This window comes from Cololabis saira, chromosome 12 (genome assembly GCF_033807715.1).
Source record: "Cololabis saira isolate AMF1-May2022 chromosome 12, fColSai1.1, whole genome shotgun sequence".
NCBI classification, from domain to species: domain Eukaryota; kingdom Metazoa; phylum Chordata; class Actinopteri; order Beloniformes; family Belonidae; genus Cololabis; species Cololabis saira.
In genome coordinates this window covers 33,154,493-33,173,862 of record NC_084598.1, presented here as the reverse complement: position 1 = coordinate 33,173,862, position 19,370 = coordinate 33,154,493, and the positions used below count along the sequence as shown (strand labels likewise).

The following is a 19,370-nucleotide window of genomic DNA, read 5'->3' as shown; positions in this document are numbered from 1 at the left end:
AAATCTCGATATATCGCCCACCCCTAGGTTTCGCCCACTGAGTGGCAGCGTAAACTTTCAGTTTGAGCAACTGGAAATCATCTAAAATGGGAAAGAGCTGTGGTGCGATCGACTGTACTCATAGATTTAGCAAGAAATCAGAGTTATCGTTTTACAGACTGCTGAAAAATAAGCTTAAGAGAGACAAATGGATCGCTGCAATTCGCAGAAACAACTGGATTCCAGGCACTGAAACGTGGATTTGCGGTTCCCATTTTGTATCAGGTAATGTTGGATTTTTGGGTAGCTAACGTTAAACGGTCAAATCATAAAGTTCGGTGTCCTCATCACTTTAATTTCGCCAACAAATCCTGCCTTGAAGTCGGACCAAGCATCAAGACTTTTGTATGTCTTCAAGCTTTGCTTCGTGTATTCCCCCGGCGTAGAAATTAAGTAGATATGAATATCAGGAAACTCGATTTGCCAAATATTAATGTCCATGGACCACTGGTTCTTGGGGTAACTGTACGGGTCACTGTCAAGTCCAGCCGCCTTTAATTTAAGCCGATAATCGGCTGTTATCCCGTCTTCTCCACTGTTTTGCTACTCAGTGCGAGTAAGGGGGCGTGGTCCAATGGGAAAGTGACGTCAATGCAGACCCTCTATATATCATTTCACATGATCTGTGCTTGATGGATTCTTCGTAGCATTTGTTTTTATCAGCTCATGAAGTTGCAGCCGTTTTTGGGTTAAAATAACATTTTCTAAGTTGTGCAACATGTGCAAGCATGATGCAGATAGCAGAGACCCTCACATGGAGCAAAATGTTGCTCAACCTTCATAGCAGCTGCGGTTCACACGATCGGCCATTGAAGATAAAATATCTCCTAATATTCTGCAAGCTGCTCGGTTCCCTCAGCGGTACTCTATCAGTTTTTATTGAACCGCGACCCGAACATCTGATCATTTAGAAATGCGGCATGTCAGCACTGTTTTTTTGTTTTTTGTTCTATAATTAAAATTTTCAACAATGGTTCCTTTTTTACAAAGCTGATTGAAAGGCTGTTGACTGGAGCAGAAGCGAGGAAAAAAATGAACTTCATAGCTGCTTTAAAAGACACATTTTGTATGGATTGTGTTTAATCTCTTCATCTTTATGCGCACTTATGTTTTAATTCATTTTTCCGTCATTGGGTTGGTGTTTGAGCTTGTGGTCGGTATCCTAACGTAAATCTGTTGACGATGATAAGCCAGCGCTTCATGTTGAATTTGTTTATGAAATGATATCTTTGAAGATGTATTTTAATTGATGAGCGAGTCACAGTGCAGTGAATCTCTCGTGTTATAACTCTGAATATTTGAGTAATATTCAGAACATGGGCATCATTTATACAAAAACTGTACAGTGTGTACATGAAGGAGATTTCTGGTGTCACGGAGACCGACGGCTTTGACTCTCACTGGTTTTGAATCCAGCAATTTTCTTTTCATTCAAATTCTTTCACAAACATTCATATTAAGATGAAGGTGGGGAAGTTTACAGGCTGTCTTTGACAGTTTCTGTTATTAAATGAATTGGCTTAACCCATAAATCTACATATTTAGTTGATGTATTTTCTGAACGACATGCAGCGACACGTGCGGTTTGCTGAGGAAGCGCTGGCTGCAGAGGGGGTTTCAGGAGACAGCTGCTATATTTTTCTCACTGCCTACCTCTGTGTATGGGTAATTGCCCCCCCCCCCGCCCCCCTCCTCCGTGAGATCCAGTTGGAACTGGAAATTTCTGGCCAGTGCTGGCTGCATGCCCGCTCCCACAGGCCGGGCTCCGTCAGCGGCACTTCCGGGAGCGTCTGAGCGCAGGAGGAGAAAGTGAGAAGGAAACAAACAGCAGAGGGCCAGAGAAGCCGAGGCAGACATGGGAATGGTTGGAGGGGAGCGGGCGCGTGAGCGCCGCCGCTACGACTCTGGCACTTTTGGAAATCCTGATTGTGATGATTACCAGATGCACCGCGGAAATATGAACCGACGGGGGAAGGAGCTGCGCTCCCCCCTGATGTGTTTTTATTTAACAGTAGAATAAGGCCAGTCAAGGCACACTGCATGAGCGTTCATATGAGGGAACTGTCTGTTTCTGCAATCATTTATTTTAGATATATTTAATCCATCCTTTCATATGTCAAGTTTAAACAAAGAGACATGTTTTGCCACTCTGGAATCAGTCAGATGATACTTAAGTATGTACTGAAACATAGGGCTGGGGATCGATTCAAATGTCAAGAATCGATTCGATTCCGATTCTTAAGATTCAGAATCGATTATCACGCTTTGATTCGATCCGATTCGATTCCGATATCGATTTGGGTTAGTGTTAATAAAACTGTTTTTTCAGCTGTTGCATGAATTATATGACTGTAGTTCTGCAACATATTAATACTAGTATTATATTGAGATTCAACAGCAAGTATTGGCAGCTAATGATGCTGTAAGGACCAATCAGCTCCCAGAATGCTGATGTAACTGCTTTCAGAAACATCGTGTGGGTCAGAATTATCAATTTTTCCCATTATTAAGAATTTGGTTTTTAGCATTTTATGCAAATGTAACCCCAAGACAGTATATAAAGCAAAGAAATATAGACAATTTATGCAATTATAACTGAAAACTTTAATGTTTTCATACTTTTAAACCTATTTAAAGACAGAAACATGGCACTAGATAGTGCTTGTGTCCAACAAAACATTCCTTTTTTGGTCATAAAAAAAATACCAAAAGTTGTAATGATTTAAAATTATTTTTTTTTAAATCGATCTTTAGACATATGAATCGATTTTTAAGAATTAATATGAGAATCGATTTAGAATCAGAAAATCGATCTTTTCAACACAGGCCTACTGAAACATAACTAGATTAGTGCACGACGCACTGCAGAATAAAAGAAAAACAAGCTGTTCAACTTGCAGTATTCATGTCATATTCATCAAGGTGAAAATACAAACAACTTTCAAGGGATTCTTGGCCAGATGAAGATAACACAATATGATCACACTGTTTTTTTTTAGTCTGACACGTCTGTTTGTCTGAGAAAAAGACAACAACCCGATTTCCATCCCTCTCTTGCTGCAGTGATTCAAGCAGTAGCTCAAGTGATGAATCTCCGGCACGTTCAGTACAGTCTGCTGCTGTACCTGCACCCTCAGCTCTTCCTTTATCCTCACTTGACAAGGATGAACCACGCAAAAGCTTCGGCATCAAGGTCCAAAATCTTCCTGTGCGCTCTACAGGTAAGCTGTGTAAAAAGTAAGAGGAGAAGGGTTTACTGAAGCGTGCTGTGTTTCTGATGATGCACCATTTACTAAAAGAAAAAATGGAGTTAAATAGAATAATCTTTTATTTGCTTTTGATATGCTCTCTACAGACACAAGCCTTAAAGATGGTTTGTTTCACGAATTCAAAAAACATGGGAAAGTTACATCTGTGCAAATCCACGGCGCTTCAGAGGAGCGCTACGGGCTCGTCTTTTTCCGCCAGCAGGAAGACCAAGAGAAAGCGCTCGGAGCATCAAAGGGGAAGCTTTTTTTCGGCATGCAAATTGATGTTACCGCCTGGAACGGCCCCGGTGAGTTCTCGTCTTTTCAAACGTGCCTCACTGCGTATTTGCAGAATTGCACACTCATGTTCCACATCCTTCAGAGACTGAAAGCGAGAACGAGTTTAGGCCGTTGGACGAGAGGATCGACGAGTTTCACCCAAAGGCGACGCGGACGTTATTCATCGGAAACTTGGAGAAGACCACCACCTACCACGACTTGCTGAACATCTTTCAACGCTTTGGAGAGATAGTGGTAGGTTGACGTCGCTAGACGGTCGATGATCTAGGGGTTACGCAGCGATCTATGATCATTCTGACAAAATGTATTTGTAGTAGGGATGATCGGTATGGACTAAAATCATTTCTGGCATTTATCCCGATAAACGATAAAAAAATACCAATTCAACTCCACCTTTTTAACTATAACTCTATCACCACATTCAGTCTTTGGAGCCCCCAAAACACTGCTCTAAAAGAATACTAAATGCTACTAAACTACACCAATTAAATTGAATTAATAAAAACCAATTAAATTAGTACACCTGTACTGCAAAACTGTAATGACTCAAATGAAACAAGTTTGAATCAGAATCAGAAAAGGGTTTATTGCCAAGTTTTCACACGAGGAATTTGTTTTGGGGATTGGTGCAACACAATACAAATATAAAAACAAATGTGACTTAGGAACTTAGGATAGGTAAAAAGTATAGACAGAAATGTGCAATGAGGTTTGTAAAGTGCCGGATATGAGTCTGTGCAAAAGTTACAGGATTGGAATTTTTACGTTGAAATGTAAGAATTCAACATTTATTCAAACTGTATGGCTTAAACAGTGGGATAACAGTGCAAACAGCAAAAGTATCATTGTCCTTCAAGTTTTCTTAGCTTATAAAATCACAAAGTAGAAAAAAATACAACCTGATAAATAAAGAAACAGGACAAATAAATAAAAGTTCACTGACAATAAAATCCTATCAGTGATGACCTCTTCTAATATAAATAAAATGTGCAAATTAACCTGTGGTTGGAACATGCCACAAATTAGATACTATTGCAATTTTTTTTCGTAATAGTCAAACGTTATATCAAAATGTAACAACCATTTCCTTCTGTTTTTGCAGACTCTGCATAGATAGACGATGTTTGCTCCTTGTCTCTCTTTTTAAATCCAAACCAGTTCCAGATAACGGAGCTGGAGCCTCGTTTAACAACGAGCTCCTCGCTCTCAGATCCGCCTTCCGCCATGTTTGTTACACAAAAACGTCATCAACGGGAATTTATCGTTTTTACCGCGAGATGACAAATTCTTACCGTGGGGAATTTTTTTGACTGTATATCGTGAACGGTAAAATATCACCCATTCCTAATTTGTTGTCGTTTGTTTCCGAAGGATATCGACATAAAGAAGGTTAACGGAGCACCACAGTATGCCTTTCTACAATACTGTGACATTGCCAGTGTCTGCAAGGCCATTAAGAAGATGGATGGCGAGTATCTTGGTAATAACAGACTGAAGGTGAGGCTTGTGTTGATTTATGGTGGACTTATGTTGAAACTTATGTTAATTTTGAAATTTATGTCGTACTTGTGTAAAATGTTGACTTAAACAAATGCTGATATCCCATGCTGTCTCCCCCCACCCCCTCCCAGCTGGGCTTTGGGAAGAGTATGCCTACAACATGTGTCTGGTTGGACGGTTTGGCCTCAAACACGACGGAGCAGTTTCTCACTCGCCATTTCTGCCGCTATGGACACGTCGTCAAGGTAAGCGTGTTCAGTTCTCGTCTGCCGGCCCGTTGTTTGTTTTGTGAAATCTAGGGACTTTCCCCTCACTTTCCTCTTCTGCCTTGAAGGTTGTATTCGACAGGATGAAGGGAATGGCCCTCATCCTGTATAACAACATTGAATATGCACAAGCGGCAGTCAAGGACACAAAGGGATGGAAGATCGGGGGGAGTAAAATCAAGGTAAGTTAATCTATGGCTTTGCTTTGAAACGATCTTCCAGAGCAGGGGCGAAAATCCCGTTTCATAGTTGGGGGGGACAATAAACAGTAAGATTTTAGAGAATAAATCCAGTGGGGGACAAGGAATAAAAGTTTTAGCCTTCCTTTAATACATTTTCAACTCTATCTCGCAAACAGGCTGAAGACCTTTCTTAGAGTAATACAAAACAATGGTATTAGGTGGAAGGTGGCAATAATACAGCACATCTGACATAATACACTGCAAAAACCCAAAATCTTAACAAGAATATTTGTCTTATTTCTAGTTAAAAAAAATCTCATTACACTTAAAACAAGACTCATCACTAGAAAAAAACAACAATTTTCACCTGTTTCAAATATATTTTCACTTAAAATAAGTAGAAAAATCTGCCAGCGGAACAAGATTGTTTTGCTTATAAGATAAATCTCGTTCCACTGGCAGATTTTTCTACTTATTTCAAGTGAAAATTTACTTGAAACAGGTGAAAATTGTCAAATAAGTTATTTTTCTGGTGATGACTCTTGTTTTAAGTGTAATGAGATTTTACTGTTTATTATTATTTTCGATTTCGGTTTCGGCCACAAATTTTCATTTTGGTGCATCACTACTAAATACTACTGCATTGTTCCAAAATTATTAATTCTGTCTCAAATTATTCTAGGGGGGGACAGCTTTACTAATGGGGGGGACTTGTCCCCCCTGTCCCCCCCGGGATTTTCGCCCCCGTTCCAGAGTATCATCTGTGATATTAGTGAATCTTAAGACAGTCCCACTGAGTTTTCTTTCTCTTTTCCAGGTGGACTTTGCAAATCAGGAAAGTCAGATGGCTTTTTATCGTTCAATGCAGGCGTCTGGGCAGGATATTCGAGACTTTTATGACATTCTGTCTGAAAGAAGGTTTGTGTGGTTTTCTTATAAAATCATTCTAAATTCGATTGAAATCTATCATCCTAAAATGAAATTGATTGTGGTTTGTTTCTTTTCTGCAGGGATGAACGACGAACCCAGTACGAGTTTCCGGCGGAAAGACAATATTATGAGAACGTACGAACACCTGCAGCATACAGCGAAGATCTGCGGCGCAAATATCCAGCAAGAAGTCGTGAGTTCTACGCTGAATGGGACCCGTATCAAGGAGGAGATTACTATGATTCTCAATACTTTGAGGACCCTCGGGAATACCGGGAGTACAGGGCCGACCCGTACGAACAGGACATTCGCAAATACAGCTATTTGCAACGGGAGCGTGAAAGAGAGAGGGAGCGCTTTGAAACAGATCGTGGACGGGATCACGGCAGGAGGACCATCGAGCGCAGTCAAAGCCCCTCTCACGTTTCCACTCGTCGTCCCGCGAGCCCCACCGCATCTCCCTCCCTGTCCGAGAGGATACCGAGCGATTCCGACCGCCGCATTTGTTGTCGGTCCTCTGAAAGAAGTGGCAGCTGCAGTTCAATATCCCCACCCAGGTTTGAAAAACTGGAAAAGGCTCGCTCCGACAGGTACAATAAAACGGAAAAACTTGAAAGGGATAGAGCTTTTGAACTTGAGAGAGGAAACCCGGTGGAAAAGGACAAGAGAACTGGGCGTAAAGACCGAGGGGACAAAGACAAAAGTGAGAAACAGAGGCTTAAGAAGGTTAAAGTCACATCACCCATTACTCCCAGAAGTGAGATGGAACCTGAACTTGAAAGGGACGTTAGCCCCGAGTCTGTTCTGCGCAGTAAGGCCACTAAAATTCCTAAGGAGAGCTCCAGCAAGGGAAGGTTAGACCTTTTACCTTGTGTAGTGCAGTTAACGCGTGTCAAAGAAAAAGAAGGAAAACTGATCGGGAATGCTCTGCAAGAAAAACCGATAAGCAGAGGAGGGAGCGACAGTCCCAGATTGGCGTCACCTGTAGCCGACAAGAAGAGCCCTCCGTTCCGCTCTGAGCCGTGTAAAACTGACGTCTCTAAGCACGGGAAGATTCCCAGGGACAAAAATGTGAACATTTTGGTGGAAGTTACTGACAGCGAAGGCAAAATCAAATCCAAAAAACATGGGAAATCTGAAATTGGATACGACAGCACTATTTCTGTGGATATTGATCGTTTGGCTGCGAGAAAAAGGCGCTTCGAAGACTCTGGACGAACAGATAGGCAAAAGAGAAATAGTGAAGAAGACCCTGGCAGACCTGGATTTTATAAATTGTGGAGCACTGCAAAAGAGACAGACTTGGAGAAGAGCTTTTTGATACGAGGGATGCATAAAAAGGAGCACCACAAGGATAAATGTATCCGGATGGTTTCCGTTAACAGCCCCAAGGATGGACGAGAGTATGAAAGCAACTCTCTGGGCTTCCTTCTGGAGCAGCATTCCCATCTTGGGGGGCTTCCAGAAGACTCCATGGAGCAATTGGACTCTCCGTACCTTAAACTGGATTTAGAGGGCTCAAAAAGTGAAAACGGCTCTAATCTCACAAAGTTATCAGAAGATGGAAGTCTCGATCTGCACGAATTAAAAGAACAAAAACAGGTTTTATCTGAAAATGAACAAAGGCGGAAAAAATGCAGAGACCCTGATGGAGACGAACATTTTGTGAACATTGACCAAACAAATATTTGCACAAAACAAATTGAACGGAGTCATTGGCTCAGATTAAAGCTTGGTGACCCCGATAAAACCCACAAGTTTGAAAAGTCACCAAACGATGACATTTGCGATTATGAAAAGGATTATATAATACGTGATGTTGGAAAATCAGTTCAGGATGTGGCCAGCGATGATTTATCTTCTAGTAAACGAAAGAAATTGGAGACTGTTGACTTTGAAATGCTCAAATTGAAACGAGAGCGCACCTTTAGCAGTTCCCAAAAATTGAATGAAGACTTATGCAACATAGCATCTTCTATCGACGCGGGTCAGTTTTCTGACAATGAGGACGATGAAACTGCCCAGATTTCTCTGTCGGTTACAAAAAAAGACAGAAGATCCTCTCCAGCAACAGATGATAAATTCTCACAAACAGAATTGTTGAAAAACAGTTTGAGCCTGACAGCCAAACACTTTCAGTCCCCCGACAATGAGCTCCCCAAACTCAAAACATCCCTACTTGGATGTGATGATGATTTAATGCAACATTGGGAAAGACAGATGAAGTCGGATTCCCTGAGAATGGAAATGACGCTCCCAAGTGACATTTCGAAGCGTGAAAGCATCCACAAACGACTAAGCCAGGATTTGGAACCTGGAGAAGTGCAGTCTGATTCAGATGACGACGGAGAGAGCAAGCAGATCTCTCCCAAGTCAAGTAGATCCCTGTCTTACATCCTGAGGGATCGTGACGAGAGGGTGGGAGACTTCAAACTTTCAGGCTCCTTGGAGAAAAATAAGTTTTACTCGTTTGCGTTGGATAAAACAATAACTCCTGACACTAAAGCACTCCTTGAAAGAGCCAAGACTCTGTATTCCTCCAGGGAGGATAATTGGTCTTTTCTTCCCTCGCGCTTTCCAGCTTCCCACAGCTGTTCAGACAAGGACAAGGCCGAGCTGGCACCTCGACCTATTCCGTCATGGTACATGAAAAAGAAAAAGATCCGGACGGACTCCAGTGAAAAGCTGCGCGACAAAAAAGAGGAACTCAAGCCACTTGACCAAGAACGTCAGGAATTATTTGCTTCTCGTTTCCTGCACAGTTCAATCTTTGAACAGGATTCCAGGCGTTTGCAGCGCCTTGAACGTAAAGACCAAGATTTAGAAGGTGAAAGTAACAAACCTTTTACCAAGATTGGCATTACCGAGCCACGTCCTGAATCTGGAGACGCTGACATTCCCCCGGAGCCCATAGTACTTTTCCATAGCAGATTTTTGGAGCTTCAGCAGCAGAAAGACAAGGACCACCCTCCACCTGAAACTGAGAGTGATCCAGTTGTCGCCGACATTAAGAAAGAGGAAGCTCATAATTCTGATAGTGTGACATCTGACCGGGAATCGGATCCAGTGCTGAAGTCTAACAGCAAATCTGCCAGCCCTCCGTTAGCTTTGACAGTTTCGCCATTGGTCCTTTCCCCCAAAGAAACGTCTTTACCAGAGAAGAAGGAAGTTTTGTCCCCAGATCAGCCAGAACTGTTTGTCAAAGAGGAAAAAGTTGAGCCAGTTGTTGAGATGTCCCCTTCTCATTCTCCTCCAATAGAGGACTTTAAATCAGCTGTTCCTAAGCTGACTATTACTCCCACACTAAAGGTTTCCGAACCAGAAAATGAAACGGAAACAAAAGCAGAGCTAACTGACCGCAAAATGAAATTTGGTGATAATTTGGTGGTGGAACACAATCCTGTTGTGGAAGATAAACCTCCCACTCCCAGTGGTTCCCTCAATGCCCGCGAAACAAAGAGTGCAGAATCTGCATACCCTGATTGCTTAAAAGTGGAAGAAAAACCAGAAATTATTAAGACGGAGCCTGAAATTGAAAATCAGGAAACGAAGCACTTTGAGGAATCTCAGAAAACTGAAACGGATAGTGAGCTATGTATGCCAGAGCTGGAGGTGGAAATTAAACCATTACCAAACCGCAGACAGCCTAAGGGGAAAAAGGCCAAATCTTTGTCCGCGTTGCGAGCAGCACAACTAACCCAAGCTGTCGGCACTGACAAACCCGCTACGCGAAAAAGTGAACGAATTGACAGAGAAAAGCTAAAAAGGGCCTTATCTCCTCGGGCCGAAGCACCCAAAATATCACCGGAGTCTAAATCAACGTCTAAGTCGCCAGTGCACGCGTCAGATTCCGAGCAAAACCTCGAGTCAAGTCTGATTCATGGGAGAACACGTCGGAGGAACGTACGGTCGGTCTATGCCACGCTACATGAAGATGAAGCTGGAAAAGAGGTCGTAGAGTCATCACGTTCCATGCGCAGACGTGGCGCTGATAAAGAACCAGCGCAGCAGGACGTTCAAACGCCTACCAATGCCAGGCGAGGGCGGCCTCCTAAGAGAGGTGTCAAACGAGCTGAAGACGCCTCACCGGTGAAAGCTGATCAGAAGAAAATGATGGAGGTGGACACAGAAGTCAAAGAGGTCAAAGAGGCAACAAGCCCCGTGGAAGTTGTGAAGGCCTCTGAGGGATGGCGTTCCCCCCGTACGCAGAAGTCGCAACAAACGCCTGTAACCTCACCTACGACGGCAAACAAAAAAGGAAGCAGAGCAGACAAAATGTCCGGCAGCAAATTAGTGTTGACTGAACAAGATGATTCGACGAGTCAGGATGAGATGGAGCTCAAGCCTAAAGCTGAGTCTGAGCTGTTTGATAAGTTAACTGATGAAGACACAAAAGAAGACACAAACTCACCCATGCAAAGAAAAGAAAAAGACTTAAAAGATCCTGTTGGGAAAAAATCTGCTGATGGTGACGTTGAAAAGACGGACACCGTCCCCTCTGAGAATAGACAGGCTGAAAAGACTGTTAAGATGAAAACGCCAAGGCTCAAACGAAACACCAAGCAGGTCACTGAAGACAAATCCCACAGTTTGAAAAATCTTGAGATCCGTGTTAGTGTTGATGACGTGAAAGGTTTACTTCGTTCTGAAGATGTCGAACCCAAGACCCTTGAAACGGTCAGTATTTCAAAAACAAAGACATTAGTGCAAGAGACGGAGGAAGGGCAGACGACAGACTGTACAAAAGACTGCAAAGAGCCTGGTTCACAAGAAAAGGAAGACGAGCTATCAGAACCCGAGATTCCTGTGGATCCAGCCGCAGTTCTTTTAGCACGACAGATGGAACTGGAGCAGGCAGTTGAAAATATTGCCAAGCTTACAGCTGATCAACCTCCTCGGACATATAAGGAACCACCACCAGAGCAACCTCCTGTCGTCGTTGCTCCTGTTGTCGTGGAACCAGAAATTGAAGTTGAGGAGGAGAAGCCGGCTAATCCTGCAAGCGAAACTGAACTCGCCGCTGCTATAGATTCCATCACAGCTGAAGAAAGCTGCGCAGATACAGATGCGTTCACAGCTACTCCGACTTACACTTCTCTTATTCCTACCCCTGATTCTGTAATATCCTCCTCTTCATCGTCAAATGAGATAATGGAACCTGAAACACATATGGTAATCAATAATATTCTTGCTGGGGGCCTGGATGATGACTCTCAAACAAGCCCGAAGGCGTCAGGAGCAGAGTCGAAAGCAGCCGACGACCCCATTCTGCTTGAAACACCCAAGAAAACAAGCAAAGTTAAAGCCAAAACTCCAAAGAAGTCAAAAGGCCGTAAAGGTGCAGCTAACAAAAAAGGAGTTGCCGCTGAAGAGCTTTCTCAATCTGAGTCTTCCCCAGTCAAGTTACCTGAATCAATACCAGAAGATCCACAAACTATCAATTCAAAAGCAGCTACTGGTACAGCCGGGGCCACTGCAGCAACCTCTGTGGTCACTGCTGTTGCAACTTGTAGGCGAGATGTTACAAGTGCTATAACTGTAGACACACCCAAAGAGGCAGAACAGCCGGAGGTTGAACAGCCCGTACCCAAAGAATCTGCCTTCCATTCAGGCACAAGCAACATCTCTGTTTGTAAAAAGCTTCCCCAACCGCCAGAGCTAGGCATTCCCAGTTTCAGCCCTGCTTGCATACAACCAGTATCCCAGTTCAGTTCCCCCCTGCTGCGACCGGCCAAAATGCCACGTTTACCCGAGTGGCCACAAAGGTCTGAAGAAAGCAGGATTTACGTTGCTCCTTCGTGTCACGTCACAGTGGTGACTCCCACCGTGTCTGCATCGACTCCTCTTGCAACCCCTTCGGCAAACCCCCCAATGCCCCCGGATACCAAGGCGTCTGACATCGACCCTAGTTCCAGTACCTTGAGAAAAATCTTAATGGAACCAAAATATGTGTCTGCATCAAACAGCAACTCTATACCCACCACTGTAGTCACCTCAGCGCTGTCAGAATGTTCACGGATATCAGAAAATGAAAACCCCCCTGAAGCAGTGGGTTTAAGACAGTTACATCCTGAAGAGAGACCACCATTGCCACCCCAGCCAATACACTATAAACCATCTCCCCTCACAGAGTCCCAACAGAACTGTGGAGAAAAGAAGCAACATACAATTATTTCTCCTACTACCTCAGTTATAAGTCGAATTCCAATGCCTTATGATACAGAAGAAACCCCACGAATTTCCTTAAGCAGCCGATCCATGGGCCTGCACAACCCTAAGCAAAAGTTTAGATCCAACTCCAATGAGAATAATCGCTGCCATGGCATGGAAGTAGTAGAAGATGGGAATAGAGGGCGCTCAGTTGTTGAGCCTACCCCTTATCATACAGGCTCCACTCCTGGCTTAAGGGTCAATACGTCCGAGGGTGTTGTTGTTCTCAGTTATTCTGGTCAGAAAACTGAAGGACCTCACAGGATGAGAGCCAAAATCAGCCAGATTCCTCAAGCTAGTGCTGGCGATATAGAGTTTCAGCAATCGGTGTCCAAATCTCAGATAAAGCAAGACCCACTCATAACATCATCGCAGTTACCAAGCTCAAAAGTAGCCCCTACCGGTTATGGGCACACCGGGGTCCTTCTGACGACTCAGTCCTATAATTCTCAGCCTGTCATTTCCAGTACCAAGCAGGATAGTCTTGGCTGTGACAAATCTGAAACTCCGTATCACACAGTATCTCAGGGTGTGGTAAAGATGTTCCAGCCACCAGTCAGTTCTTCTCAAGTCTTGATGTACAACCAAGCGGTGATTCAACAGCAGCATAGCAAGAGGGCACTAGTGACGGACCCTTTGGCAAAGAAAATGGACATCAGCAAAGCTGTACAGCAGTCTAACCTGAGCCCAGTCATGAGCCCGCATCACCCTTCACTATCTGGAACGCGGATGAGTCCCAGCCCTGGCATGGCAAATGATCGGTCAGCTCTACAACTCAAGCAAGAGCCCCAGTCTCCACGAACAGCTGGTCATTCACCTTCTCCCTTTGTCAAATCTTGTCCACCGAGCAATTCCCCTATTGGCACTTCCGTTGTTCTCAGTCATGGGATTCCACCAATGTCTAAATACCATTCGAACATGCATCACCCGCACTCGGAACAGTCGTCTGTCATAATTCAGCCTCACAGCGTCACCCAGTCAATGGCTCATGAGGCCAGAATGAACAGCCCACCTATCTCTGGGATAAACTATGGAAGAAGAGGAGACTCCCTGTCTTCGCCACACCCAGGGCCTCCACAGCGCTCAAACACACCGCCGTCCAACGTCATTCGCGATTTGGTATTGCAGTCTCATTCAAGTCCCCAAGGATCCCTGTCGAGTGGTGGAGGCAACAGCGGCAGTGAAGAGGAGCCCAGACACTTCAACCAAACCCGTACGAGAACGTCCATTCCCCAGCTTCAGTCAGATGTGATGAAGGTTCACAGTGATCACAGAGGTCTTCATTCAAACATTCGCATGGATCCATACAGAGACATGCACCAGCGCATACTCATGCACCAGCAACTGGGAGATCAGGCCAACGTGGATGCAAGACAGTCACGCAGCTCAGAGACCGGAACAGCATCATCAAGTAACATCCCCGGGCCTTCAAACAGTCCTATTTTGGGAAAAAGCATGGAGCTTTCAGCTAAAGAGCCTCTGAAACCACTTGAAGGAAAGATGCTGCATCCATCTTCCAATGACAGTAGAATTCGAGGGGTCCATGGGTCTACTCCGGTCATGGTGTCTCCTCACCTTCATGGGGTTCAGCTGATGCATCCAGGAGTGGCAGGATCCTTTCCAGTATACCGAGACATGCGGGGCTTCTCCCAGTATCCGGGACACAACCTACCCAACCAAAGTCTTGCTTCTTCCCAGGTAACTTGATGACTCGCATACATTTTAATATTTTTAATATATTTTTATCATTCTGCCTGCACTGCTGAAAGCACTTTTGCTTTTACTCATTTATTATGGTTACTATATCACGTTTTAATGTTTTAATTGTTCTTATTGGTATGTCTGTGTTTGTATGATGACTGTTTTCCCAGACTGCTAAAAGAATTTCCCCTAGAGGGACAATAAAAATGACTCTGACTCTGACTCTGATGTGCTTCTATTATACAGGACTGTCTCAGAAAATTAGAATATTGTGATTTTCTGTAATGCAATTACAAAAACAAAAATGTCACACATTCTGGATTCATTACAAATCAACTGAAATATTGCAAGCCTTTTATTATTTTAATATTGCTGATCATGGCTTACAGCTTAAGAAAACTCAAATATCCTATCTAAAAAAATTTGAATATTCTGGGAATCTTAATCTTAAACTGTAAACCATAATCAGCAATATTAAAATAATAAAAGGCTTGCAATATTTCAGTTGATTTGTAATGAATCCAGAATGTATGACATTTTTGTTTTTTTTTTAATTGCATTACAGAAAATAAAGAACTTTATCACAATATTCTAATTTTCTGAGACAGTCCTGTATGCTTCTTAAATGTATGCACATTTTAATGTAGCGTTTTAAAAAAATTAAGCTTTATTCAGAAAAGTGAAAATGATACATCCATCTTTTGTGTTATGATTTTTCTGAATCAGGCTCCTCCAGACCCCGAGCCAGGAAACAGAGCAAAGATGTCTCAGTTGCACGGGGGAGGGCGTGACTTCAAGCCCGAGAGCTCGCATCTCCGCCACACTGCTTCTTCAGACCTCTCACACATTTCCCGAATCCCAAGAGACACAGTCTCACCGTCGTACCAGTCTCCGTTGATATCCCCCATGGGTTTCACTCACAAGCCAGACCTCTCGCAACAGAAAGCCCCCCCATCTGTCCTCCTCACACCTTCTCCTACAGTACCTTCATTGAGTCCACAAAAGTCCCGCTATGATGCTAAGCTGGAACATTCAGGACACCGGTCCATTGATATGGTGCAGCTTTTGAAGGTAGGAGGATCCATGGACCAGCAGTGTCGTCATACGTAAGATGTGCTTTTAAGACTTTATCACGGAGAGCAATATACTTAAATCGCTTTGTGTTCTTTCTCTTTTCCTTTTTTTTTCTCCTGGCAGAAATATCCTATAGTATGGCAGGGACTGTTGGCACTAAAGAATGACCAGGCTGCGGTCCAGCTACACTTTGTGTCTGGCAACACCGTGCTGGCCCAGCGCTCCCTGCCACCCCTGGAGGGAGGCTCTCTGCTTCGGATTGTCCAACGAATGAGGCTCGAGGCTTCTCAGTTGGACAGTGTGGCGCGCAGAATGACTGTGAGTTTCGGTGCTTTCTGATACCGCTGTTACATCCCGAGCATTAAGTAGAACTTAATACTCGACACACATTGATTTAACTACGGATTTAGTCAGAGGTGGGTAGAGTAGCCAAAAATTGTACTCAAGTAAAAGTACTGTTACTTCAGAATAATATGACTCAAGTAGAAGTAAAAACTAGTCATCCAAATAATTACTTGAGTAAAAGTAAAAAAGTACTTGGTGAAAAAACTACTCAAGTACAGAGTAACTGTTGAGTAACGTCTGATTTATTTTTTTAACACAATCATTCAAACAGACAAAAGTACAAAATAATCATCTTCAGGCAAATTAAATCAATAAAATAATAAAATAAATTAATAAAAAATAGCTTAAATTAAAATAATCTTAAAGTAAATTCAAGTACTTTAATAAATGAAATAAGAATAAAAAAATAAATTAAGCACAAGTAGCACAAAATTTCAAGCCTTTGTACTTTTCTTTTTTAACCAGGCTCCGCAGGCAGAACTAGAACATGAACTCATATAAACTCTGTGTGTGTGTGTATGTTTGAGTCTGTGTATATGTAGCAAAACATGCAAAAACAAACATTTTTCCCAAAGAATCACTCAGTGATGTCATGAGATTGACGCGTACGTGGATAAAAGGGATAAAAGAAAAGTAACAGCTCAATGTAGCCTAATGTAGCGGAGGAAGAGTAACAGTTTCTTCTTCACAAATCTACTCAAGTAAAAGTAAAAAGTATAGTGATTCAAAACTACTCCTAAAAGTACAACATTTCCCAAAACTTACTCAAGTAAATGTAACGGAGTAAATGTAACTCGTTACTACCCACCTCTGGATTTAGTTTGATTAAATTATGACTTTTAGAATGTAATGCGGTTATCTAGTTCTAGGGTAGTTCATACACTTAAATAAATAAAATAATCCTTCTATCCACGGCAGGTGGAAGGTGACTACTGTTTGCTGCTGGCTCTGCCATGTGGCCGAGACCAGGAAGACGTCCTCGGTCAAACCCAAGCCTTGAAAAGCGGCTTCATTACCTATTTGCAAGCCAAACAGGCAGCTGGCATCATCAACGTGCCCAACCCTGGCTCCAATCAGGTTTGTGCTTATTTTAAACATTTCTTCCTTACTTTTCTTTAAGTTTGGCTGAGTGTCATAGTAAATGCTTTGTCCTGACAATGTTGGACCCTCTCTCATCAAACCTTTCTCATCTCTGGATATGCAGCCAGCTTACGTGGTGCAGATTTTCCCGCCGTGCGAGTTCTCTGAGAGCCACCTGTCACGCCTGGCCCCGGACCTTCTCAACAGCATCTCTAACATTTCTCCTCACCTCATGATTGTTATTGCCTCTGTTTAATGACCTCCGTTCTTCTCCTGAACAAAGCCAACACCAGCCCTTTTGGATTCATCCAGTTTGGAAACTGGAATTGCCTCATATTTTTTTATCAGTTTGACGACTTTTCTTTTTTTTTTATACGTTTTTTTTTTTTCTTCTTTGGACTCACCGTTTCTTCTTCACTACACCAAGTCCTTAAATCACCCAGTGATGATGAATTCTTAAAACTCTCTTCCTGAAGAGGATGTGAATGGTGAGGGGTTAAATGGGGACTTTTGATGGTCATTACTGATTGCTGTTTTCATTTTATTTTTGTTGCCATTTTTGGAGGTGTTGCACATACCCTTTTATAATTCATAACATTCATAGGGCTGTGGATGGAGACCTTCCAGTGGGATATTTTTTTACCTTCATACAAGTGATAGTGATTTTTTTTAAGACAATGTGAGAAGTCATTGCACTATGTTAAGGAGAAATTGTGAATTCTGTACAGATTTGAGTATAAATTGATATGTGTAATGGATTTATTCATGTGATCATTCTTACTTGTGCTCGAGTAAAGGAAATCATTGCCTGGAAAATGATCAAGATTCTTTTTAGCCTCATCAGTTATACTGCTTTGGCTTTTTTTTTTGTTTTTTTTTTTTGTTTTCTTTTTAAATCATCAGCAAATTTCTACATCATTTCCAAACTTGACTCTCCATCAAAGCGTTCCCTGCCCCAGGAACTCGTGATGGGACCTTTTTAGAGTTGTACAGTTTACACTCAATGCCTCAAGAGGGGACTTTGTAAAAAATATTTAATTTGTTTATTTTTGTTTGCATCTTCTTTAAAACCTAAGGGTATTGTGGACAATTGTGAAACTGTAAATATTATAAATAGTTAAAGACTGAAGCAACATGGAGAGACCAAGCTAAATATTTTAACAAGACAGATCATCAGTTTTTTTTGTCCTTTATTCTTTTTTTCCCCCTCTTTGACTTTTCTTTTTTGTTTTTATTTATATTGCACTATTTTACTTTGGGCAGAGCAAGAATGTGGAGCAGTGGGGAAAGACATTTGCAAAAAAGAATAAACAAACTGAAAACCTTTTTTTTTTTGTGCCAAAATGTCTTGCAAATGCTCAAGATGTGCATGTATGTAAATTACATGTGATCAGAACCTATTTTCCTATGTGACTTTTTTTGTTTTTATATCTCTCATCAACACAATTCTGTTACCAGAGTGCTTTGTTCATAACGAAAATAACATTTTCATTTGAAGGAACCTTTTGTACTGTAAGGGGTTGTTTATTTCCGTTTGCGTCCCCCCGTGTGGTCCTCTACTGCCCCCTGCTGTCTGAAAATGATTTTCTTTATGCGTTAAAGACTGCAGACTGAAGTCATTTATGCCACTACTCTGTGTCAGATGTGCTATAGCATGCTTTATTTTCATATCTTAAAGGGTAAAGTAGGTTCATTATGGCAAAGAATGTGATTTAAACTTGACATAAAGCCGCTAATGGATGTGTTTATCATATGTCTCCATCTCTCTTAACTGTGTCCTTGAGCCAAGCTGTAAATACTGATGTCCTTAATCCGTACTCTTGTGTATTCCCCTTTACAATTGTCTTTCTTCAGGGTCTATATTTTTGTTTTGTGCAACAAAACAAAGCAGTCTAAAAGAGACGGGAGATGAGGTGTGTGAAACCGATGCTGAAAGTAAAACCATGCTTGTCAGTTTTGTGATGTAAATATTTCTTTGACTGCAAGCTAAGTACTCTCATGGTTATGTTGAAGGCACTTATAATTTTTGATATACAAATGAAAAGAAAAAAAACAAACAACATTAAAAAAAAACAATCTCAAAACGGTGATTATTATGAAAAATGTCTTTTGATCAATCTTCACTTTGAGTGTATTTCGCTGTTCCTCCATGAGGACATTTTAAACTGTAACATAAATGGTTGTTTAACTTACTTCTGAAGATCATTAAATGGTCCATAACTCTGTGTTTTGGCTGGTTGATCTGTGAATCTGACAGAACTTTGATGCTCCCCCCCCTGAACCCCCAATTACTCGAGTCTAAGCTTTCACATCATCTCATGAGCTGAGAAGCTTCAGCATCATTTTTGCATGACGGTTTAAATCAGGGGTGTCAAACTAATTTTGCTTGGCGGGCCGGATTTGACAAATTTTTTTCTCACGCACGCTCAAAATAACAAAAACGGTGCGAAAATATTTTTTTTTAATTCTTTTTTTTTTACTATTGTTATCTAATC

The 19,370-nt window shown here is 42.2% G+C and overlaps 1 protein-coding gene across 1 annotated transcript in view; it reads left to right on the top strand.

The window, feature by feature from the left end:
* The window catches only part of spen (spen family transcriptional repressor), a 31,166-nt gene extending 12,064 nt beyond the window's left edge, over positions 1-19,102 (top strand). The window contains exons 4-15 of the mRNA XM_061736670.1: positions 3,103-3,260; positions 3,395-3,595; positions 3,670-3,821; positions 4,959-5,084; positions 5,219-5,332; positions 5,422-5,535; positions 6,353-6,453; positions 6,546-14,373; positions 15,103-15,447; positions 15,574-15,768; positions 16,714-16,872; positions 17,000-19,102. Of these exons, the coding sequence (XP_061592654.1) occupies positions 3,103-3,260; positions 3,395-3,595; positions 3,670-3,821; positions 4,959-5,084; positions 5,219-5,332; positions 5,422-5,535; positions 6,353-6,453; positions 6,546-14,373; positions 15,103-15,447; positions 15,574-15,768; positions 16,714-16,872; positions 17,000-17,131 (9,625 nt within the window). The 3' untranslated portion in view covers positions 17,132-19,102. The remainder of the gene's footprint in view (positions 1-3,102; positions 3,261-3,394; positions 3,596-3,669; positions 3,822-4,958; positions 5,085-5,218; positions 5,333-5,421; positions 5,536-6,352; positions 6,454-6,545; positions 14,374-15,102; positions 15,448-15,573; positions 15,769-16,713; positions 16,873-16,999) is intronic.
* The last annotated feature ends 268 nt before the right edge of the window (positions 19,103-19,370 follow it).